The sequence below is a fragment of the Macrobrachium rosenbergii genome, chromosome 4, assembly GCF_040412425.1.
Source record: "Macrobrachium rosenbergii isolate ZJJX-2024 chromosome 4, ASM4041242v1, whole genome shotgun sequence".
Classification (NCBI taxonomy): domain Eukaryota; kingdom Metazoa; phylum Arthropoda; class Malacostraca; order Decapoda; family Palaemonidae; genus Macrobrachium; species Macrobrachium rosenbergii.
Window position 1 is genome coordinate 82,696,433 of NC_089744.1, and position 26,027 is coordinate 82,722,459.

Below are 26,027 nucleotides of genomic sequence, written 5' to 3' on the forward strand. Positions count from 1 at the left end.
GAGGTAGATGGCTGGGCCACTGCCGAGACCGGGACGGCTTGACCATCGCCTGATGAGGCCTCTTATGCCTCCTGAACCTTTTTCCTCCTCTCGTCTGGGGCCGGCTGATTCTGGGGTCTTGCGCTTATAAGTGGGAATTCCCCACCGGCGCCGAAGACTCTGATTGGCCCGTGTAGCTCGGACATGACGGATGTAACCTCTCCTTCAGGGAAGAGGTTAGGTCCCCAGATTGAACTTTAATGAGCTTGTTAGGCTCGTGGCGGATTGTAGCGTCAGCAAAAATAAATTTTCTACATTCCAGCCTAGCCATAACAAACTCATGCAAGTCTAACTGGAAGGTCGCCAGGAAAGACTTAGCCAGGACCTGGAAAAAGGGCTCGTCCGAGCCGGAGACGGCAGTAGCCTCGGTAAGACAGCCGGAGCTCAAGGACCGGGCTAACTTAGTCCGGGTCTCAAACTCCGCCTTTAACAAAGATTCCGGCAGCTTAGGGAGTTGCTCACTAAACTGCGTGGAAGCGCAAAGAGGGTCCAGCTTGCCTACAGTGAAAGTGGACGGGGCGTCCACCCAGAACTCGTTACTTCCTGGGAATACCAGGGAAGTAGGGTCTGTTTCCTCAATTGAGGAAAGGGTTCCCATCGAGGCATGCTCGGTCGTGGCCAGAGCAATTTTATCCATACAAGGAGTGGGAAGATCTTCACCTAGGGTGAACATCGTGAAATTGCCCTTGAAAGGGGTCAATTTTGTGTTCACTGCCTGCCACTCCGTCAGAGTGCGCAGGAGAGCCGACTGGGCTTGGTCTCTAGGGATGATGACAGTTTCCCTAGGAACCTTGTCTGACCGAATCCAGGCTTCTTCGGTAAGCCTCACGAAGCCAGGATAAGGGGGCAAGAGATCGGGGGGGAAGAACTCCAACTCCTCCAACCGTCTCGTGCCCAGACCGTCTAAGGTGAGTTTGCCATCATGTTGGATGGCCCGGAGTGCGAACCGCCAAGGGTTTCCGACATCAAACGGCGGGAGGTCCGCAGTGTCGGGGATAGAGTACTGCGGTTTGGCTTTAGGTTGGTGAGCCAAACCTTCCAGTACACTGTCATAAGTGGCAAACTTTTCGGAGATCTTCTCAAACCTCGAGTCTAGATCCTGCGTGAACTGTTTGTACAGTTCAGTGGCCAGGGCCTGTGCGTCAAAAAGAGGCTGGGGAGGAGGGCTTGGTTTTGCAGCCCTCTTACTCGCGCCTCTTGCCGGAGGAGCTAGACTTACTCCCGGAGGCTACGGTCCTGGGACCTTAGCCTTCGACGGGGAGAGGGCAATGCCTTCTTAGAAGTCGAGGACTTATAGCCCTTCGCCTTCCATGAAGTCTTCAACTTGGGGATAGCAGACGGAGCTCTATCACCCAAAGAAGAAGACTTCACAAAACCTGAAAAAAGATGACATAGATGAATCAGGGGAGTTAAACAAAGAGGGGCCCGCCCCAACCTCCTCACTTACCTCTCCACTTACCACCTGGTCCTGCTCCGTATTCATAGGTTCCAAGTCGAGATTTAGTGCGGCAACATCCTCCGAGACCTCGGCGTACAAAATGTCCACTTGAGGTGGCTGGGTCGCATCGAGGATCTGCTGGATAATAGGGTGGCAAGTTCTTCCCGAACTGCTGCGGCCACCCGTGCGCGGGGTAAAGCAGATCCCTCAACCTGGCGTCGAGGACGTAGGGGCTTCCCCGACGGAACATTTCTGCGAACCCAGCCACCCAGGCCGGAGGGATTCCAAGGCAGACTTCTTGGAATTTTCATCCGCCTGCAAGGAAACCTGTGGTTAGTCCGGAATGCAAAGACCGACGGAAGATATAATCAACGTAACGTATGAGGAGCATGGACCGGAGGAAAGAAGACTTTCACTTACCGACTCGTCTTGGATGGTTGAGGAAAGAGCGAAGCAAACCTCACAGCCATCGGGGTGCCAAACAACCAGGTCGTCAGCGGACGCACAACCAGCGTGGGTCCGACACACTACGTGCCCGTAGGGTTGTTGAAGGGAGGCGGTACACCCGGCTCCTCACAACGCACAGTCTGTAAAGGTAACAGTACATGAACCTCACACTCTAAGCAAAATAAAGCCGGCAAGGCAGGGAAACTCAACTACAACCGGAATACTCCGGTGTAGAAGAACTACCAAATATAAATTGGGCCAATAAGCTTTAAATGGCGGAAGTTTAAGGATTCAGACCCGGAGGACTCCGGGGAATGAAGAACGAGAAACCAGGAACCAACCATAAGGGCTGCCAGAAAAATAACGGCGGAGCCCCAGGTGTGGGACCGGAATCACGTAAATGGTAAAACAAAATAATAATAATAAAAATAACAATAAATTATAATAATAATAACAATAAACAAAACTAATAATGATGGTAACCCTCCGGGGTCCGAATACTAGCATTACATGGAACCATTCACACCTATCTCCCCGCCGGAGAAGCGAATGGGTAAAGGAACAATGTTCATAATATACGGCGGGCCACACCTAAACCCAAACCGCATCGATGGGGAGACGAGAGGCGAGACAGGATCCGAACACTTTCGAAAGCAAACAAACCACCCACCCCACCACAGCGAAGCTGGGGACGACATGGGAGGGGCGAATCTCTCAACCAATAGGAGAAGTCCCTGACTCGGAGAAAACGCCATCTAGCGTCACCCGCACGCAGTCGCAAGGCTGAGGGGGGGTGGAGAGGAGTAGGCTACCAGAAGGGGAGAGGAGACAAGGAGAACATGATACCCGCTCAACTGCAACCTTCCTTCCCAAAGGAACTTGGAAGGAAGCCTACTCCAGGAGCTACACAGCCCAAAGCCCAACATCTCCTAGGCGTAGCCTAATAAATCCAAACCTAGCATAGGTTAGGAGGAGAGAGGGGTGCAAAGGAGGAGTAACCAACAGGGAGAAAAATTTTTGTGCCGAGAGCCAGCAGGGAACGAGCAGGGGATAAGAAGGCGACTAGCCTAAAGGAACACGTCCAAAGAACTCGATTCCTCCGAAATTGGGGGGAAGAGGACTAAGGGGCTCACTCTGACCCACAAACGGACCCTGAGGAACAGCAACAAAACTCCCTCAACCTGATCTCCACACCCAGGGCAAGGGATGGAGCCTACACAACCACGACCATCACAGAAAATAAAATTACGTTCACAGGAAGTGTAGCCTACCACGAGAGTAATTCAAAACATTTATAGGGCTCATCAGAGGCAAACTACACAACCAAAAACAAATAAAACTAAAACATTAACTCAATTTAAGAGCACCATCTTCAAGAATAACATAATAGCCTATGAGACTAAATGAAAAAGGAACCCGACCTGGTGGGGGGGGGGTACAGGATGGGGCAACTCACTATGCAAAACAAAAAATAAAGTGGAGGGAGAGCCATCGCACGGAACCACCAGGAAGGAATTCAAGGGCAAAAATCTAAATAAATATATAGCGACTGGGAGAAAACTCCAACCGAAAGAACAGAAGGAGTCGCCTCGCCGCATGCCATGGCTGATAGGGGACGCCCGTGGCGTCATACGAAAGATCTCAATATTTATGAAAATACGAGACCAAAACAGCCAACAATAGATCAAAAGCCCCACAAGAAGATGGTACTTAACTTAGAGATGGAAAAGGTGCTCTCGAGGAAGCCATCGTAGATGAAGAAAAATAAATCCAAAATAGGGACGAGCACACAAAAAAGCGAGCGAATCACGTGCTAGAAAATGGAATGAAGTAGGTGGCGCTGGTGTCGCCGTCCTGGCTGGTGGTGTTGAGTGTGGGAGCTGTAACGGCTCACCGCTCTTTTCTGGGGTTTTGATAAGGAGAGATCTTTCGAGTATATTTCCGTGGTAGTGGTATTTCACTCACCCTTCATTATACCGGCGTCTTCTAAAAGCGGTCGACTGGGGTAGTAACCCCAGCTTTCCTGAAAGCTCTTTTTCTCTGGTATATCTAGCATTGTTATACCTAGAAATTCGTGCTGTAATGGAATTTCACGCTGACACGGGACTGGACTCAGAAATATATATATATATATATATATATATATATATATATATATATATATATATATATATATATATATATATATATATATATATATATATATATATATATATATATATATATATATATATATATATATATATATATATATATATATATATATATATATATATATATATATATATATATTGTCACAGTGAGTACCAAGTACCTGGTTATTACACAACTAATCACAGATTTTGAAAATTTACCTCACTTCAGCCAGACACCTGAACTCTCAAAACAATATGAATTACAACTGAGTACTCTAAAAGGTAACAGTGATCCCTTAAAAAAAAGCTCATTAATCACATGAAAAATCAAACTGAGTTTATCAAGACTAGTATGAGGTATCAACAGCTAAACAAGAAATATACTAGAGTAAAAGGGCATCACTCCATCAAACAACTTTAACTGTTTCCCTGGTCTTAATTCACTTCAGCAAAACTAAAGGAACAAAACATATTTATCACTTGGCCCTATGCACACTATTAATCCTATTCACTGGTGGCCTAGTGGGCAGAGCCCTTGCCTTTCAATTGAAAGACCCGGGTTCAATCTTGATGTGAGTCAGAAATTTATTTCTGTTCCACACGTGATTGTGTGTTGATTATTTCTAAGTGTATATTATATAATATATATATATATTATATATATATATATATATATATATATATATATATATATATATATATATATATATATATATATATATATATATATATATATATATATATATATATATACAGGGTGTTTCGAAATTAGAGCCCCCTCTTAGTGGGGCAGATAACAGAAAAATTGTGCAAATGATGATACAAACATCAAATTTGGCACAAGTGTCCTCCAAGGTATACCAATCAAAACTGCCCAATTGGCCAATTGAAAATCCAAGATAGCGTCCATTTTCAAGATGGCCACCAAAATAACCACCCGAAGTAGATGTTTTGCTTAGAAATATTTGTATTTGTCTGATTTGCATAATCTAAGTGTGGATTCCTATGTTTTGAAAGCTGCTGAACTATATTTTCCTGTTTAAAAAGCACTCTGAGAGATATTTCTCAAGATGACCACCAAGATGTTTGTTTTTCTTTATATAAGTTTTGTCCCGGCTAGTACATTTTCAGAGTTATGCATACCGTGCTGCTGTTTCTTGATCTGCTACTGTTCACATATGCAGCTGCAGAGTGATGTGCAGGAAGCTCTGCCTGAGAACACTTGCATCTTCCTCTTACAGGAGCACTTTGTCAATTCTTGACAGCTTGCGGCAGTCGGTGGTAGTGTTGTCCAATGTATCTGCCATGCTTCTCCTTTCTGTGTCCACCCCTATTCAGCTGGACTGCTCATGTGTGGATTACAGTGGGTTGTCTGGCCCCAAATGACCCCAGCCTGGTAGGCTGCACGCTTTGCATGTTCTCTGAGGGCTGCCTGTGTTGGTGGAATTAAGTTTTACGGCCTCTGCTTGCGGGCAAACAGATCTAGTCTTGCTTTGTCCACACCAGTGGCTGCGCTTGATCTGTCGTACATGAGGACAACGAATCTTTCCAGCCTCTGCATGTCAAGATCATGAATCAATGTTGGATGCTGGCTGAGATTGATGAATGTTTCCGTAATATCATCAAATACATTCCAAGTCTGCCATACAGATTTCTTCGGTGTCCCACGGAAGGCAGGCACAAGGTCACATCCAGTGAATGCGTGAAAGTAGGGGATCCCTCTAGCTTTCTCAAGCTCAATTGCAGAAACTACCTCATGGACTGGAATCCATCGCATATGGGCTCCTTGGCCAAAGACAATCCACATTTCCTGAAGACTTAGTTTCTAGAAGGATGGCAGTACAGATATGTCTAGCATGTCTGTGTCATTAGCCTCGATGCTTATAGACTTGCTCCCATCAGTCGTTGCATCCCTAGCGTGAACAAATATTCGACTGTCAGCTCCTTCGTGACAACATGGGGTCACAGCATCCAGAGACTTCACTGTGTTGCTAATGGCATCCTCTCCTTTTGTGATGATGACTGTGCTTGTCGTTTCTGCTTCACATCAGCCACATTCTCAGTGAGTAAGACTTCCTCCAGCCAAGAATATTCTTCTTTCAAATGTGACCTGATTGACTCTGGTGCTGGTAAGGATTGGCTTGCAACTGGAGGGGGATTGGGGTTTTTGGTGATGTATGCTGGTTGAATATTGGTGTATGCTTCTGGAAGCTCCGGAACTTTTTTAACCTTCATTATTGACTCTATATATATCTAGTTTGAGTGGCTCACGTTCATCACCAGGATTTCTTGTGTTTGGATGCTGGAAAATGGACACACTTGTACCATGTAAAGATGTTTCAGCTGTGGTCACAGTCGGATTATGATCTATGTTGTCAACTGCTCCAGTTGTGAACAAATTCTTTCTCAAGATTGGAGGACAGATTACTCCATCTTCCACATATTGTGCAACAACTGCTTCTCCTAACTGTGCTGAGATTTCTAGGACTCGGTCATATGATATGCTGAGCCCATTCTCATGGAGCATTTCAATTATTTGTCTCTTCCTCGTCTTGGTAAACATATACAGGCCCATGTAGACTGCAAAATGTGGCTCGCGATCCTTGGAATGCCAGTGGACATCCGTTCCTTCCTTGTATTTGGCGAAGCAGTTGTACTGTAGAAGTTGTGATATAGCAAAGTCTGATTTCGACGCTCCATGATGGAGTTGGGACTTGATGTCTGCACCATGTTCGATCATGCATACAAACTGAAGCAGTGATGGTGGCACAGCCTGTTCTAAGTCTTTGTCATGAAAATAGCTGCTGAAATTCGACTTCTGACAGAGCTTGTCTTGTCTTATTATCCCAGCGGCTTTTGCTAGATGGATCGCTTCACCATAATGGGATGCTTCTGATAGCGTTGAGCCTACATCAGTTTCAACAGCCAACAGAACTTCTCGTCCTTGGCGATTAGCTTGCAGCTGTGGAATGTGCAAAAGCAGCTGATCCTTGAGTCGAGTAGGATGAACATCAGGCGAGTCAACACCAAGCTGTTCCAGCCTCTGCTTGTAAAGCTTGGTCAAATCAGCAAGCTTGAAAATCTGTGGCTCTCACTGGCATTTTTCATTTCGCAGATGTAGGTGACTAGTTCAGAGAAAGCAATTGGATATGCATTCTTCCAGTGTTCCTGTGCTTTTCTTGCTCCTGAACCTTTAGGTATGCCCATTCTCGGTTATACAATGCCACTAAACAGCCAGGGTGATATTTAACTTCTTAGGCTACGACATCTCCTGCACTTAGTTTGGCGAGAAGTTTTGTATCACTGAGTATTTTGGAGCATTCATTTATTCTCCTATTCACTTGCATTGTCATTGCTTCTCTAAGCTCCCCTCCTTCAGTTTTGCAGAAGCAGCATTCTGCTGCCCTCATCAATAGTACCTACATGACTTGTAGAGAAGGCGAACACGTAGGACCCGAAAGGCGTGATGATGGCAGTCTTTGGTATGTCCTCTGGCGCGACCGGTACCTGAAAATAGGATTTCAAGAGATCCAGCTTAAATATTTTGGCCCCGTGGAAGGAGGCTGTGAGGTCCTGCATGTTCGGCAGGGGATAATGGTCAGGTTCTGTTGCAAGGTTGAGCCGCCTGTAGTCGCCGCAGGGTCTCCAGGAGCTGTCCGGTTTCTGCACCATGTGGAGGGGGGGAGGCCCACGGACTGGAGGCCTTCTTCCAGATTCCCATCTGTTCCATTTCGCGAACGCTCCCTGGCCTCCTGAAGGCGTCAAGGAAGCCTTTTGTTCGCATGTGCAGGGGGCCCTTTGTTTTTATGTGGTGATATATGCCATGTTTGGCTGGGGCCCCGGACTTTTGGTGGAGCTTGGGCCTGAACACATCAGGGAACTCCTTCCAGCAGCTGATAGTACTGATGGGGCGGCAGAGCAGATGGTGGGCGCTTGGGTCCCGTTGTCAACGGGAGGGACCGGCAGGAGTCTGTATCGAGGATGCGCTTACGACTGACGCCGACTGCTTAAGCGCGCCAGGAAATCCGCACCAGGAGTGGGGTCCAACGTCCGTGACGATGAAGTCCCAGGAGTACCTCCGGCCAAGGATGGAGATCGATAGGGGCCTTGTTCCGTAGGAGAGGATGGGGGACCCATTGGCGACCGTCAGGGAGGCAGCTGTGTCCAGTTCTTGCTTGCGGTCCTCTCTAGATGCCGGGAAGATTGATTGTCGACCAGCATCATCCTGCCGGAGACGGTTTCGCGGACGTAGAAGCCTACTGGTTCTGGGACCCTGGGTTCTTCTGCTGCCATGGCGGCTTGTCCTACTGGCCGCCGCCTCCCCCGTTTTTTGAACAGGGCGGCAGGCAGTTCCGGGCATCCTTGCCGAACCGCCTGTGGTAGTGGCAAAGACCCGGGGAACTCCAAGTGCTGGGAGGCGCTGGGTGCCTCCTGGTGACAGCGTTGACCTCTTGCTCTGCGCCCTCCTCCTGCTGGATGGTGCTGACTGGGAGTGTGGGCGTTGGTACCTGCTTCATTGCCTTGACGGAGTCAACAAGTGCTGTGCTGTGCGAATCAGGGTTTCGAGGGCCATCGCATAGGGCTCAGGGATTTGTGTGCGGACCTCCGGGAGGAGCTGATGGAGGAGGAGCTCCCGCGACAGGCTTATTTCCTGCTTCTTTTTACTGCCGTCGGTGTCTGGGAGGGTAAGGTCTTGGATCATGCCCCATGACTCCATGACGCTCTGATCCTGCCGCGGGTTGATGGCGAGGTCGAGGGTACGGGCGGCCCGCTCGGCAACCGGCAGGGAGCATGTCTCGAGGAGGGTTTTCTTCAGGAGGTGGTAGATAAGGGGGCATGCGTCAAACACCCACGGGACGAGCTTCCTGTAGATCTCCTCCGGCAGGGCGTTGAGTACTATATCTGCCTGCAGACCTCGTCGTTAAGATCTGCAATCCTGAACTGGCTCTCGACCCTGTAGAGCCACACCGACGGATTCCCCTGCGTGAACAGCGGCAGTTTTATGGACAGGGCGGCCCTTGATTGTCCCGCCGTGCTGGGGTGGGTGCGGGACGCAGGCAGGGGTGTGGAGGAGCGTAAGAGCCTCGGCGCGGAGACGGGCGCGGGTTATATGGGAGGGAGGTAGACCTCCGAGTCCGCGAGGTCAGCGGTTAAATGAATGAGGGAAGGGATGTCTGCATCCATACTCGCTCTCTGCCCTCTTAAATGGAGTAGGGTGCTCGCATCAAAATGCACTTGGGAGCGCGCCGTGTGAGTACGCTAATGACGCTGGTGATTTTGCTGACGAGAGTCAGCACGCCCAAACGCTGGTTCAGCGCCGTGATTAGTCCACTAAGGGCGGGAGTAAGCTCCTGAAGCCAAGACTTAGTCGCCGTATGGGTCTGCTAATGGCTTCGGGAGTCACTCCGGGGTCACCACTTTAAGAGGTGCAAAAGAAACGAACAGGTAAAAGTCAACTTCTGATTTATTCATGATCTAGGCGGTTTATATAGCGGCAGACTGGTGTCGTGCCGCGAAACACAATGAGGGCATAGGTGACCTGAGGTCGATAACAATTAACAATAAAATACAGCGAAAGAGTACAATTTACAGTGTGAAAATAGACAGAATTAAAGTTGAATACAAACTTGATGCCTGCGAAAGAAGAAATACACGGTACATAAATTGAGGACAGATAAATAATTACATACACAGTTTAAATGATTGAATTTACGTGACCTGGCCCGTCAGATGTGACGAATTGCAGATACAAAGAAAATGGGCCGTCACCAAAGAAAACTTGCTCAGCAGGGACTTTACAATATCACAACTTATATATCAGTTTTTCCATATTGCATTACTATATATGATATACAAAATGTGTACATGTAAACTATTGGCCTAGGCTGGGTGTTACACTTACAGTGTCAATTCGCGTAAGTTAAATAGGCTATTATAGCTGCATTTAAAATGAAGGTAATGGTTATGAAACTGATATTTTGCTTACTGAATCCATTCACACTTATCTCTGCGAAGATGTTGATAACAAATTGTGCTTATCTCCAAATGAAGTAGGCAAGGCTCATGGACCTCAAGGAATTCTGCCTGGCAACTTTTCACATCTTCTATTACCCCCTCATGAAATCAGTCTTTCATTTAACCCAGTTAACTCCTCCACACTCCAATGGCCATGAATGGGACTCACAGACTGCAATGATAATTTTCCCCTCTGTTTGTCTTTCATATTCATCGTCCACTTGCATGCTCGCTTGGGGGTAAAGTGTTCCAGTTCCGAGTTAAAGTTGCAGTATAAAACAGGTAAAAACTTTGGCACAATTGAGTTTTCTGTACATCCGCTAGAGCTTATAATCAAGGCCACCGAAAATAGATCTATTTTTCCATGGTCACGGTATAATGCTGTATGAGCCACGACCTATGAGACTTTAACCACAGCTTGGTGGTGGCCTATCCTCTATCGTTGCCAGAAGCATGATTATGGCTAACTTTAACCTTAAATAAAATAAAAACTACTGAGGAGGCTAGAGGGCTGCAATTGAGTATGTTTGATGATAGGAGGATGGATAATCAACTTAAAATTTGCAGCCCTCTAGCCTCAGTAGTTTTTAAGATCTGAGGGTGGACAGAAAAAGTACGGACAGAAAAAAGTGTGGATGGTCAGTCAAAGCTGGAACAATAGTTTTCATGTACAGAAAACTAAAAACTGATCATCTGCCATATGCATTTAAGTAGACTAGGCTAATGACTACATTCTCAGACTGAGCTGATTGAGGCCTTCAGTACTACTGAAATGATTAGGAGAATAATTTTTTAGTTGCAAAAAGAAACTGATTATTACTGGAATTATTTCTATTTTTTCAAATGTAAAACAGGTACACAAAGGTAAACTAACGTATGTTAAATTAAAATTCCTCACAATAGCAAAACAGCTGTTTCTCGATTCAGCTTTTTATGTTCTTACTTGATATTGTTAATGCCAGTTTTTTGGTAATTGGTGTTCATGCAGTTGTAAGTGGCTGTTAATTATATGAAATGTTATGAATTGTTACATAAACCATAAGTTTGGTAATTATGCTTGAAAGCTTAGCCCAGTAAAATCTACCAAAAATGAAATTTGGTCTACAAGCATAGCCTATTAGTATGTTATAATCTGCCATAAATGAAATTCGCTCTGTAATTAAAGACTAGTTTTTCTTTTTTTTTACTTTTGCTTATTTGCCAAGAATATGGGCTATCCAAAATGCAACTCATGCATGAGATATATGATGAAATCATGTTTTAGGGATGAAATTTTAAGGGTCGCATGATACGTGAGAACAATTGATACACAAGTATATTTCATTTATATTACTCATAATTGATAAATTTGCCTTTTTTTATTCTTAATGATTGCTTGAGTTACACCAAGTATTGCATCATTTATATTGCACTGTAGACTGTGCTCTTTCAGTTTATTTTAAAGAACACCATTTAAAAAGTTCCAATTCTGGCTTCTTTGCTCCGTAATAGCCTGTTGGCTCTATATGAAGAACCCCCAGCTCATAAGGGACAAGAGTTCTAGGCTCTTTTAGTCTACATATCAGCAAACAAAACATCTCACAACACTGTGTTGTATTAGTTAGGACATGGTATTTTACATTCTTATTCTGACCCTTTGGAGGAGGCATCACAAATTAAGTGTTATTTCAACTTCTTTGTCATTCATGAAGAATTTAGAAACTATGGCTGTCATTAATATGGAAATGCCAACTTGTTTACCTTTGTGATTTCATGTAAAAGGGGATGGGGTTTGTGCTCGTTGAGACCATTGGTTGCTGTAGGTCAAACCTCACAGGTGGTTGTTAATGAGGAACAGTCTTCCTCTTCCTCATAATTATTTTTGTGACATTTACCATCATTCTCAAAAGATGTTTTAATTGTTCTTCGTTGGACGGGTCGGTACCGTTATTGGCTAGCATTCTGCTGGGCCCACATTCAAATCTCCAGCCAGCCAATGAAGAATTAGAGGGATTTATTTCTGGTGACAGAAATTCATTTCTTGGTATAATGTGGTTTGGATTCCACAATAAGCTGTAGGTCCCATTGCTAGGTAACCAAATGGTTCTTAGCCATGTAAAATAAGTCTAATCCTTAGGGCCAGCCCTCTCTAGGAGAGCTGTTAATCAGCTCAGTGGTTTGGTTAAACTAAGGTATACTTCACTTATGGCATTATGAGCATCTCCCCAATAAATGGTTAGTTTGATAGCAACTGATATATATATATATATATATATATATATATATATATATATATATATATATATATATATATATATATATATATATATATATATATATATATATATATATATATATATATATATTATATATATCATGACTGTCCCTGTTTTCCAGGAATTGGAATTACTGCACTGACTGTCCCTTTTATCCAAATAGTACTATGCTGAATACTGTGGTGACTGTCCCTTTTATCCAGAAATTACTGTGCTAACTATCCCTTTTATCCAGATATTGCTGACTGTCCCATTTTTCCAGGTATTACTGTAGTGACTGTCCCTTTTATCCAGGCATTACTATAGTGACTGCCCCTATTATCCAGGAATGGCTGTACTGACTGTCTCATTTATCAAGGTATTACTGTAGTGACTGCCCCTTTTATCCAGGTATTACTGTAGTGACTGTCTCATTTATCCAGTGATTACTGCTGTGACTCTTTTTATCCAGTTATTACTCTGCTGACTGCCCCTTTTATCCAGGTATTAGTTCCTCGTTGGATGGGTCACTATAGTTCTCAGCTAGCACTTTGCTGGGCCTGCGTTCGAGTCTCCGGCCGGCCAATGAAGAATTAGAGGAATATATTTCTGGTGATAGAAATTAATTTCTTGGTACAATGTGGTTCAGATTCCACAATAAGCTGTAGGTCCCATTGCTAGGTAACCAATTGGTTCTTAGCTACGTAAAATAAGTCTAATCCTTCGGGCCAGCCCTAGGAGAGCTGTCAATCAGCTCAGTGGTCTGGTTAAACTAAGGTATACTTTACTTATCCAGGTAATACTGTGGTGACTGTCTCATTTACCCTTGAGTTACTGTGCTGACTTTCCCATTTATCCAGGTATTACTGTTCTGACTGTTCTTTTACCCAGGTATTACTGTTGTGGCTGTCCCTTTTATCCAGACAGTACTGTGGGGACTGTCTCTTTTATCCTGGTGTTACTGTGGTGACTGTCCCATTTATCCAGGTACTACTGTGCCATATATCCCTTTTATACAGATATTAATGTGCTGACTGTCCCTTTTATCAGTCATTATTGGAGTGACTGTCCCATTTATCCAGGCATTACTGTTCTGTATGTCCCTTTTATCCATGTATTACTGTGCTGACTATCCGTAGTAAACACACCCATTGCTAAACCTAAACATAACCCCCCCCCCTGCTAAACCTAAAAACATCCCCACTAAACCTAAACACACATCCCACTAAACGTGAACACACACCCCCTACAAATGTGAACACAAATTTTGATACGGAATTATTAATCACAGGAGAGAAAAGCAATTTCAGTAATATATTTTTTTGGTATCAAGTACATGAAATGAAGTATGATAAACCTTTAGAGTTTATTTACCAAATAAGTTACATAGGGAAGGGGTATGGGTTTGAAACCTACCCTATTACCTAAGTTGGGTCAAATGATGGCGACATGCCAAATTTTGTCTAGATAGGTCAAGAGGTTACCACACAAGTTTCAAAGGTAAGGGGGAAGGAGGATGGGGAATGAAAAGGGAAAGGGGGTGGGGTACAGGTTTGAATCCTACAATATTACCTAAGTTGGGTCAAATGATGGCGGCTTGCCAAATTTTGTGTAGACAGGTCAACCAGTTTCCACATAAATTACAAAGGGAAAGGGGGAAGGGTATGAGTTTGAAACCTACCCTGTTACCTAAGTTGGGTCAAGTGATGGCGACGTGCCAAATTTTGTCTAGTTCAGTCAAGTTTTTACCACGAGTTACAAAGGGAAGGCAGGAGGGAGCGGGTGGGGGTTTAAAACCTATCCTGTTATCTAAGTTGGGTCAAATGATGGCCACATGCCAAATTTTGTCTAGATTGGTCAAGCAGTTATCACAAAAGTTACAAAGGGAAGGGGAAGGGTATGGGTTTGAAACCTACCCTATTATGTAAGTTGGGTCAAATGATGGCCATGTGCCAAACTTTGTCTAGATCAGTCAAGCAGTTACCACATAAGTTACAAAGGGAAGGGGAAGGTGATACGGGTTTGAAACCTACCCTATTATCTAAGTTGTGTCAAATGGTGGCCAAATTTTGTCTAGATCAGTTAATTACAAAGGGAAAGGGGGTAAAGGTTTGAAACCTACCCTATTACCTAACTTGGGTCAAGTGATGGCCATGTGCTAAATTTTGTCTAGATTATTCAAATGGTTACCACTTAAGTTATAAAGGGAAGGGGAAGGGGGTACGGGTTTGAAACCTACCCTATTATCTAAGTTGGGTCAAATGATGGCCAGGTGCCAAATTTTGTCTAGGTCAGTCAACAAAGGGAAGGGGGTATGGGTTTGGAACCTACCCTATTATCTAAGTTGGATCAAATAATGGCCACATGCCAGATTTTGTCTATATCAGTAAAACTGTTACCATACAAAAGTTACAAAGGGAAGGGGCTATGGGTTTGAAACCTAGTTAGGTCAAATGATGGCCACTTGCCAAATTTTGTCTAGATCGGTCAAGCGGTGTGGATTTCTGTAGCGCACAAACATGCAAACATTCACTTATATCAAGGTGCAGCCGGAAATATTGATAAGCAGCAGTACCTAGCTTTTTCATGTATTTTTGATACACCCCACCAGTTCACAAGATAAGAATGAAAAATAGCTTCGAAATTTAAAAGGTAAACATAAAAACGAAAAAAATTAAAATATTGAACAACCAAACAGCCTAACCATAGTTACTAAGTTGTCAACAATACACTGAATTTTACTAGTATGTCATCATTCACTTATTCATTATCAGTCATATCATTAATTTATATGTTTCACCTTCATTATGGCGCTGAATAATCCTGATGGGTTCCAGCGCTTGGTCTTCAAGATCTAAATTTCATAATCAATCAATCAACAATACTGTACATTTCATAAGCTAGTTACCTAGTTTATAGTGTCCATTGCTAATATTAAAAACACTACTTGACTCATGTTTTATTGTGCTAGATTCTATAATGTTTCTTTTAATAATATCTCCACAAAATAAAATTTCCTTTAGTTTTTCCAATTAATTGCATGATCAAAATTGATCATATGTAGAAAGAGGGCACTCGATGTATTTCCTACACATACACAATATTTATGTTGATTTAATCTTAATGCCAACAGTTTACCACTTTGACATATATATTTTTATTACAATCTTTACATGGAATTTTGTATATGCAACCTGTTTGTACATGGGGAGAGTTCTTTATCAAAATTGTTCTCACAGACTGAGTGTTACTAAAAACAACATTAACATTAAAAACTTTTAACATTTTTGGCAAAGAAAGAAACCTGAACTTAAAGGTAAAACCAGCAAATTACAATAATCAAAAGTTTGTACATGGTCATATACATAAAATGTTTACTTAACCTTTCTTAAAGCAACGTCAACTAAAAATGTCGGTTACTTTAATTTGAAACGTAAATCTTTATAATCTCGACCTCTAAAAATTCAAGACAACAAAAATTCTTAATGCTCTTAAAAACATTGAAGAAAATACAGAGTTTAACTTTCAAAAGATGATTGGAGTAAAAGTGAATGTAAGAGCATACATTTGTAGGTTTCCTAAAAACTGAAAATTTAAATGTTACCATGTGTATGTACATTTACATCCAAAAAGGGTAAAATGGAATCTTTTTCTTGAAGTGGGAATTTTATAGAGGGAACCAGCGCATTTAGTCTAGTTGAAAATAGGTTCACATCCTCACACAATGGCTGTACACAAAATGTGTCATTGACATACTTAAACCAAGGAACGTTCACGGTAAAATATTTGATAAAAGTTACTTTTTGAAAAACTCCATGTAAATGTTGCTTAAAGTGGCAACAAAGGGTTTCCCATTGTCATACTAAACTTCTGCGCATAGAAATTGCCATTGAAAATAAATTTACATTCCTTAATACAAAGTTTTAGTAACTCCAAGATGGTGCCAGTTGGCAGAGGAAATTCATAGTTACCCAACTCATGGGCTAAAAATGTTATCAGGTCGTCAACTGGAACTTAGTGAATAGGGGAATTACATCAAAGCTAATCATTTTAAATTTGTAATTAATGTTACAGCTTCTGAGACGGTTTACAAAATCCACATTATTTTTTTACTGAAAACCCTGAAATTTTTCCCAAAAGAGGTGAGAATTTACTGACAAGCCACTTTGACAGATTATAATTTGGTGACCCAACAGGACTAATAATAGGTCGTACAGGGTTATTTTGTTTGGGAGTTGTAAGAAGTCCATAAAGATAGGGCAGTGATGCACATACAATACAAAATTTCTTAATTAAATCATCTTTTCCCCTTAACAATGTTTTAAGTTTTTTCTTGAAACTACTACAGTATTAACTTTCTCTGTGGATTATGGTTCAGAACTGAATACGTTTCTTGGTCACTTAACAAAACAAACATCATATTTACAAAGTCATCTTTTATTTATCAACACAAGAGCATTTGATTGATCTGCTTCCATAATGTGTAATATTTAATCTTTTTTAAGGTTGCTGTACACCTTTAAAAACCTCCCAGGAACATTAGAATAACACTTAAAAGAACATGCACCATAAACAATACCCTTACAAATGTTGAAATCTTCAGTAGACAGTGATCCAAATTTGACCCAACTTGGGTACTAAGGTAGGTAACCCCTTCCCCTTCCCTTTGTAACTTAGTGATAAACGGTTGACTGATCTAGAAAAAATTTGGCACCTGGCCATCAGCTAACCCAACTCAGATAATAGAGTAGGTTTCAAACTTCTAATTCCCCCCCATCCCCCTTCCCTTTGCAACTTATGTGTAAATGCTTGACCAGTCTAGACAAAATTTCCCATGTGGCCATCATTTGACCCAACTTAGATAATAGGGTAGTCTACAAACCCGTACCCACTTCTCCTTCCCCTTCCCTTTGTAACTTATGTGGTCATCATCATCATCATATCTTATCGCGCCAACATTGTATCCACTGCATAGCAGCCTGATTGCATTCTTAGAGGTCCAAATCTGTACAGATTGGCCCATGTTCACACCCAGTAAGTATGTGATCCATTGTCTGGATGGGATGACCACATGGGCACTCAGCAGAGGGGGCAAGACCCCACTTATGAAGATTGTCTCCAGTCTTTCCAACTCTAGCTCTTGCTCGATAAAGAGTTACCCAATCCTTTTTACAGAGGTTTGTTCCATGGGGAAGAGACTCACATGGGCTCTGGATGGCAGTAGTCAGTTTCTCTCCAGCGTTCTAGGCGGTAAGTTGCTGACTCCCTGAGGTCGAGGCTAGTGGTGGTTATGAAGCTCTTGCGGGATTTCAATCTTTGTCTAACCACCTGGTGATCATAGAGTGGGTGCCTTTCATCATTCTCGTTTATATTTTTGGGTCCTTGAATGGGCTGTTCATTGGTGCAATGCCTGCCAATCTATAGAGTACTGGAAGGGGTGTTGGTCTTAAGGCACCAGTAATTATGCGACATGCTTGATTGAGTTTGGCGTCAACTTTATAGGAATGACATGATCTTTCCCAGACTGGTGAGCAGGATTTGTCAGTGGAGTAGGGGAGTGCCAGAGCTGTTTGTCTTAGGGTTTGAGGATTTGTTCCCCAATTTGAATTGGCAAGTTTGCTAAGGAGGTTATTCCTGGTAGCTACCTTCTCCTTTAGTTTCCTTACATGCTCCCTAAAAGACTGGGAAGCTATCATTCTTCAGTTTCTTGATCATTCTGTGAGATGTTCAACTCCCATTTTGACTGGTAGTTTTTAAGATGGAAAGCACATACCTGTGTTTTGTCTGGGTTGCCATTTAGGAAGTTTTGCTTGTAGTATTCATTAAGATCTTTCACTGTTAATTTGCTTCCAATGATAGTAAATGAGTCTGACTGGATGGTTAGGCACAGATCATCTGCATATATAAATCTACAGATATCACTAAACTGTGGTTGATCATTGGTATAGATGTTGAAAAGCATGGGGGCCAACACAGACCCTTGTGGGAGGCTGCTTTTCTGTTTTTGCCATCTGCTTCTCCTGCTGTCCATTTCAACAAAGAAAAGTCTGTTACTCAGCAGTGACTGGATGATATGCACAATGCTTGAGTTGCAAATAACTTTGGCAAGTTTCAAAAGAAGCAACCTATGGTTCACAGTGTCCTGGGCTGCTGTTAGGTCAACAAATACTACCCCTGTGATTTTCCCAAGTTCAAAGCCATCCTCAATATACTGATTGAGGCTAAGTACCTGAGAGCAGCAAGATCTTCCTGCCCTGAAGCCAGCCTGGTCTGGTGCCAGTTGTTCTTCAACTGTGAGAAATATGCAGGCCATTATCATTCGTTCATACAGTTTGTATAAGATGCAGAGAAGAGATATTGGCTGATAGCTCTTAGGATCTTTGGGTCTTTGCCAAGTTTTGTAAGGCCACAACTTTAGCTCTTCTCCATAGTTTTGGGACCTGGAATGTTTTTGCACAGTTGTTAAGAAGTGCCACTACCCATAATTTAGTCTTGCTACTAAAGTTCTTTGTTATATGGCTTTCCATTAAGCCCTCTAACGGGGCGAGCATCGAAGCAGAAAAAGTTTTTTTTTTTCTCTAGTTTTAAGATTACAAGAGTTCATTTTTGGCTCCTTTTTTTTTTTTGTCATTGCCTGGAAGTTTAGTATGCAACCATCAGAAATGAAAAAAATATCATCATTATCATATATAAATATTGAAATATAGGCAAAATAAGTTAGCGTGAGCAAAGCGGGTTAAGACTCTTAGAAAAAGTTTTTCAAATTTAAAAAAATCAAGAAATGAGCAACACCTTCGTTATCACGTGACCAAAGCATTTTTTTGAAATTTTAAGATTAAGAGTTCATTTTTGGCTCGTTTTTTTTTTGTCATTTTTTCCTTTATTGCCTAATTTATTTTATTTTGATTTTTATATGCAACCATCAGAAATGGAAAAAATATCTTTTTACTCAGCATTATCATATATAAATATGATGAAATGAATAAAGGATGATGAAAAGGAGTATATGATGACATGTTCATTATATCAAATCTCGGTTAGATAAAAAAATAATTTCATATATAATTGTGGGATACTGATAAATGAAGTGCCAATCTGTAGGAGCCCCAAAACGAATTAGTTAAATGGGAAATCTCAGCACCATCAATTGAGTGAGATAAATATTGAAATTGTTATTTTTTTCTTTGAAATTAGAAGTACACAAAAATTCAAACTCCAAAGACCAAAAAGACCAAACAAGTGAAAAAACAACTGAAAATGATTTTGGCTACTAAATAGTTTCTTGGTTTCAAACAAGGCAACAAAGTCAGGTTGTGAAAACGCTAATAATACCCCTTTTTATAGAGGGAAGGGGGTGACCTGGAGCCAGAAATCAACCAAAATAATGCTAGGTAAGTTTTTTCCAGTGCCAAAAAAATGATGCGTTTTTTCTCAGTTTTCACTTTTTGCACTTCAAATGCAAACTACATTTTTATTTTAGGCCAATTTTAAAGTTAAAGGACATTAAAAAAGAATATTTGTTTTTTTTTCTTAGGTTCGAGGAACCGTGATAATCAAATTATACAAATTTGGGGAAAAATTCATCAAAAAAAAAAAAGAGAAAAACTCTTCCCATTATTTTTTCATACTGTGAAATGAAGGTATTGCAATAGCTCTAAAAATGATGAATCATTTTTTAATTTTTTTATTTATTTTTATTTTTTTAATAAAATCCAAAATAATAGACTCTCAAATTTTTCCTGGAACATCACCTTATTTATGTATAACATAAAAATTCCATAAAAATCGGAGCATTATTTCTATGTTTTAAAACTAACTAGTTATTTTTTTTCTTTGTATTGTACACTTTGCGATGATTTTGGTATATAAATAAATTGTAAAACGATCAAAGCAACACAGAAGAAAATATTATCACAAAATGATGCATGAATTGTAAAGTTTTTTTCAAAAATTCACCATAAATCTTGAGATTTATATGATTGAATATTAAGATATTTCAACCATTTCGGTCAGTTAAACGAAGGTTGAAATTTTGCACTATTGTGATTTATATGAAAATATTTCCAAACTGCAACAACCATGAGTTATTTTGCACATTTTAATATATTGATTAATATATTGCAAACATTACGACAATGAAATTGCACGTAAGGAAAAAAGTTTTTAAAAAATTCACCATAAATCGAAAAATAGCTAAGTTTATGTAAAATTGAATATTACTAGAATAAGAGTTTTAGCTTACAATTGCGTTTAAAATCGAGTTAAAACATGTTGAACGACATCGTGACATCGTGATTTATATGAAAATATTTCAAAATTGATAAAAGCTACAACCATCAGTTATTTTCTGTTGTATTCTAAAGAATTGCGCACATTTTCATATATAAAAGTTTATGTAACGACTAATGTAAAAGTTGCAAACATTACGACAAAGTGATGAAAAATTTCTGAGATTTTTCAAAAGAGCGTGAAATTTTTTTTTTTTTTCTTTTTTTCAAAAATTCACCATAAATCGAAATATTGTGCTAGAGACTTCCCATTTCTTGCAAAATGAAGGTATTTGATTGAATATTACTAGAATGTACGAGTTTTAGCGTATAATTGCGTTTTTCAACCATTTCGGTTGAGTTAAAGTTGACCGAAGGTTGAAATTTTGGCACTTATTGTGATTTATATGAAAATATTTCCAAACTGATAAAAGCTACAACCATGAGTTATTTTCTGTTGTATTCTACATGAAATTGTGCACATTTTAATATATAAAACTTTATGTAACGATCAATATAAAACGGTGCAAACATTACGACAACGTGACGAAAGAATTTCGAGATGTTCGGCCGAGTTACCACGCGGACGTAAGGAAAAAGTTTTTTTCAAAAATTCACCATAAATCGAAATATTGTGCTAGAGACTTCCAGTTTATTGCAAAATGAAGGTAAATGATTGAATATTACTAGAATGTAAGAGTTTTAGCTTACAATTGCATTTTTAGACCATTTCGGTCGAGTTAAAGTTGACCGAAGGTTGAAGTTTTGGCACTTATCGTGATTTATATGAAAATATTTCAAAACTGATAAAAGCTACAACCATCAGTTATTTTCTGTTGTATTCTAAATGGAATTGCGCACATTTTCATATATAAAAGTTTATGTAACGACTAATGTAAAATGGTGCAAACATTACAACAAAGTGATGAAAGAATTTCTGAGATGTTCGGCCGAGTTACCGCGCGCAGACGTGAAAATTTTTTTTTTTTTTTTTTTTAAATTCACCATAAATCGAAATATTGTGCTAGAGACTTCCAGTTTATTGCAAAATGAAGGTACATGATTGAATATTACTAGAATATAAGAGTTTTAGCGTATAATTGCGTTTTTCGACCATTTCGGTCGAGTTAAAGTTGACTGAAGGTTGAAATTTTGGCACTTATTGTGATTTATATGAAAATATTTCCAAACTGATAAAAGCTACAACCATGGGTTGTTTTTTGTTGTACTTTACATGAAATTGTGCACATTTTCATATATAAAACCTTATGTAATGGCTAATATAAAACGGTGCAAAAATTACGACAAAATGACGAAAGAATTTCTGAAATTTTCGGCCGAGTTACTGTGAGGACGTAAGGAAAAAGTTTTTTTCAAAAATTGACCATTAATCGAAATATTGTGCTAGAGACTTCCAATTTGTTGCAAAATGAAGGTAAATGATTGAATATTACTAGAATGTAAGAGTTTTAGCTTACAATTGCATTTTTTGACCATTTCGGTTGAGTCAGAGTTGACCGAAGGTTGAAATTTTTTGTAGTCAACGTACGGTACGTCCACTCGGCACCCAACAGACAATTTTAGTCGACATACGATACGTCCAGTCGGCGTTTAAGGGTTAAGTAAGAGTTGTTTTGCTACTGCGTTAGGTGTTACTGCAGCTATTCTTGTTTGGGTGTTCTTATCTGAGTTCAGTTTACTAATTGTTTTCCAAGCTTTCTTACTGTTCCGAGTCATATCTGTGCTGGTTATCAGTTCTTGCCGTCTCTCCTTTTTCTTATTGGCTATAGAGGCCAACAAAAGCTCTCCTAGTTCAATGGTGTCTTGGGCAAACAGGTCTGAGTTGTATGCTTGTGTATAATCCTTGTAAATCTCTTTACCTTGGTCTGTGATACACGGGATATAATTATTTCTGCTTCCTCTTGGAATATGCTTCCTTACAAGTTTCCTGAAAAATTCATAGTTGTATGGTTTTGGTTCGATGTTATTTATCGTGTCATCCAGCTCTGATGTGAAATATTCCCACTTTGATTACCGGAAGTTGAATCTTGGTATAGGTTTAGACTCAAGAGCTCTGATAACTGGTCTAATGTTAACGGCAATAGGTCTGTGTTAAGATTTTGGAATTGGGTCACAGACTGATTTTTCAAAGTTTGGGTAGTGACAAGATGACACAAATGCCAGGTCAGGAAATTCCAGGTCATAAAAGATGGGTTATGGTTATCATTCTTCTCTCTTCCATCTTGTGCTCATAAAAGATGGTTTATGTTTTGCACTATGGAGAATGGTTAGGTTGTTATTTAGAGCCCATTCTTCTACAGCCTCTCCGTCAGTGTTATTCTGGCTGTAGCCCCATATGGTGTTGTGGCTATTAGAAATCCCCAATCATTATGGATGCCCTATTTCCCAGGTTGTGATTTTGAGGCCATTTAAATGGTATAGGAGGTGGTTTGTACACAGATACAATGTTGATGTTTTTGGTCCCTATTTGGAGTATCTCCATCCCCTCATCCGATATGTCAGCACTATTCATGATACAGGCTTTTTCCTTTGCACTACCGTGGACAGGATTTGGGTGGTAGATTTCCAGATGCATGCCTGGCATTTTTGGTGGTGCTGAGTCCTTGTGTCTCTTGAAGACATAAAATGTCCACTTTAAGACTGCTGAGAATTTCCAATTTTGTGACTGAGAGGCCTTCTGCATTGAAACTCATGATCTTTAGGTTTGACATCAGGGACCGAGGGTTTATCCTTTTACCACCCCACAGAAGATTCAGGTGTTGCGTGTTGTGTAGTAATTGGTCCCCGTCAGGATTAACAGGGGCACCACAAGAAGGTTTACTACTTGCCCCCAACTTATGTGGTAATGCTTGACCTATCTAGACAAAATTTGTCACATGGCCATCATTTGACCCAACTTAGACAATAGGGTAGGTTTCAAACCTGTATCCCCTTCCCTTTGTTAAGTTGAGTATACTTTAGTTTTACCAGACCACTGAGTAACTTATGTGGTAACTCCTTGACTGATCTAGACAAAATATGGCACGTGACCATCATTTGACCCACCTTCGATAATAGGGTAGGTTTCAAACATGTACCCCTTTCCCCTTCCCTTTGTAACTTATGTGGTAAATGACCAGTCTAGACAAAAGAGTATTTGACCCAAATTTGGTTTCAAACCCATACCCCCTTTCCCTTTGTAACTTATGTGGTAACCATTTCTAGACAAAATTTGCACGTGTGGCCACCATTTGACCCAACTTAGATAATAGGGTAGGTTTCAAGCCCGTATCCCCTTCCCCTTCCCCTTGTAACTTCAGTGGTAAATCCTTGACTGATCTAGGCAAAATTTGGCACATGGCCATCATTTGACCCAATTCTCTTTGTAACTTAGGTGGTTAATGGTTGACCGATCTAAACAAAATTTAGCATGTGGCCATCGTTCGACCCAACTTAGATAATAAGGTAGGTTTCAAACCCGTACCCCCTTCCCTTTGTAATTTTTGTGCTAACTGCTTGACTGCTCTACACAAATTTGGCACGCAGCCATCATTTGAGCCAACTTAGATCATAAGGTAGGTTTCAAACACATACCCCCTTCCCCTTCCCTTTGTAACTTATGTGGTAAATGCTTGACAGATCTAGACAAAATTTAGCACTCATTTGACCCAACTTAGATAATAGGTCAGGTTTCAAACCCGTACCCCCTTCCCCTTCCTCCATTCCCCTTCCCTATGTAACTTATGTGGTAAACACTTGACCGATCTAGACAAAATTTGGCACGTGGCCATCAGTTCACCCACCTTAGATAATAGGGTAGGTTTCATACCTGTACCCCACCCACTTTCCCTTTTCATTCCCCATCCTCCTTCCCCCTTACCTTTGAAACTTATATGGTAACCTCTTGATACCATAGACATATATTATTGAAAATGCTGTTCTTTCCTGTGATTAATAATTCTGTATTAATGTTTGTGTTTAGGTTTAGTGGGGGGTGTGTCCACGTTTAGTGGAGGTGTGTGTTTAGGTTTACTGGGGATGTTTTTAGGTTTAGCACGGGGTGCGTTTAGGTTTAGCAATGGGTGTGTTTAGGTTTAGTGGGCATTATGTTTAGGTTTAGTGTGGGTGTTTAGGTTTAGTGGGAGGTAAATGGGATAGTCACCACAGTAATATCTGGATAAAATGGACAGTCATCACAGTAATACGTGGATTAAAGGGACAGCCTGCACAGTAATACCTGGATAAAAGGGATGGTCACTACAGTAATGTCTGGATAAAAGTAACACCTGGATAATATGACACAGTAATTCTTGGATAAAGGGATAGACAGACAGATTTTATTTTGGATGAAAGGACAAACACTACATCAGTAGTTTTCATTTTTACATCACTTTCAGAGTGAGTTTTAAGGTTTTGGATAGTGATGTTCAAGAGTTTGCAATACTGCTTACCTAATTTTTCGAACATACTCCAGTGCTGTTTTTTTATATTTGTTTTGGAAATTGACTTTGGTTTTATTTTACTCTACTTATCATGGCTGTTTGCTCTTTTTCACATGTTGGCAGTTGATTCTCACTCAGTTTTCTAGGAATAAATTTGTGTTTTCTTGTGTGGATTTAGTTCAATTTTATGTGAAGTAAAATATGCATTATACAAAATTTCAGGTGATTGTAATACTTTTATTTTCTCCGTGCTGACTTCCAACACTTGATATTTGTGATGATGAATATGATTACTATCCACTCTTCAATAAACCAGTTTCTTGACTTATCTCTTCAGGTCCTTGCCCAGTAGAGAAATGAATTTTCTGTGAAGAGAGCATGATTCCCTACCTAGAATGGATTCTTATTTCATACATTCAATGTATATATCTTGGCCAGCCTTGTTATTGTACATTTTTTTTTATATTGCTCTCTCATCTTTTGACTCAGCAAAGGGATGATTACTGTATGGCATATGTTAACTCAGTTTTGTGTTTTTATATTCAAAACTATCAAGTCTTTCTGTAGGCTGTGACTTTCTCAATTGTAGCTTAATTTAGGAAATGTTTTGCTTTCATAGCTTTACAGTATTTCTGCCTTTGAAAAGTTAGTTTCACTTTTGGAAAAAATTATATAATTGATATTGAATTATGCAGTTCAGAATGTATATAATTTGATTTTTGTCTTGTTTTATTTAAACATGCATTATACCTTTACATATATTTTGTTGCAGGTAGAGGTAATATTGATCAACCAGAGTCTTCCAGTATTGTAAGCGGTATCAACTTGTCAGTTACTGGTGGAAGAACATCAGGAGCCACAAGGGCATTGACAGGCGACTTAACCCCTCCAACTAGAGATCCAACAAATCTACCTCGCACTGACTTCTTACAGAATTCAAGTTGCAGGTAACATTACATGTCAAATAGTTTAGATCTTATGGGAAGTTTGGTTGGTACATTGCTAAACAC

At 40.6% G+C, this 26,027-nt stretch overlaps 1 protein-coding gene across 1 annotated transcript in view; it reads left to right on the forward strand.

The window, feature by feature from the left end:
• Window positions 1–26,027, forward strand: part of LOC136836305 (golgin subfamily A member 4-like) — a 520,799-nt gene that overhangs the window by 480,451 nt on the left and 14,321 nt on the right. Inside the window, exon 48 of the mRNA XM_067100429.1 lies at window positions 25,790–25,964. Within this exon, the coding sequence (XP_066956530.1) occupies window positions 25,790–25,964 (175 nt within the window). The remainder of the gene's footprint in view (window positions 1–25,789; window positions 25,965–26,027) is intronic.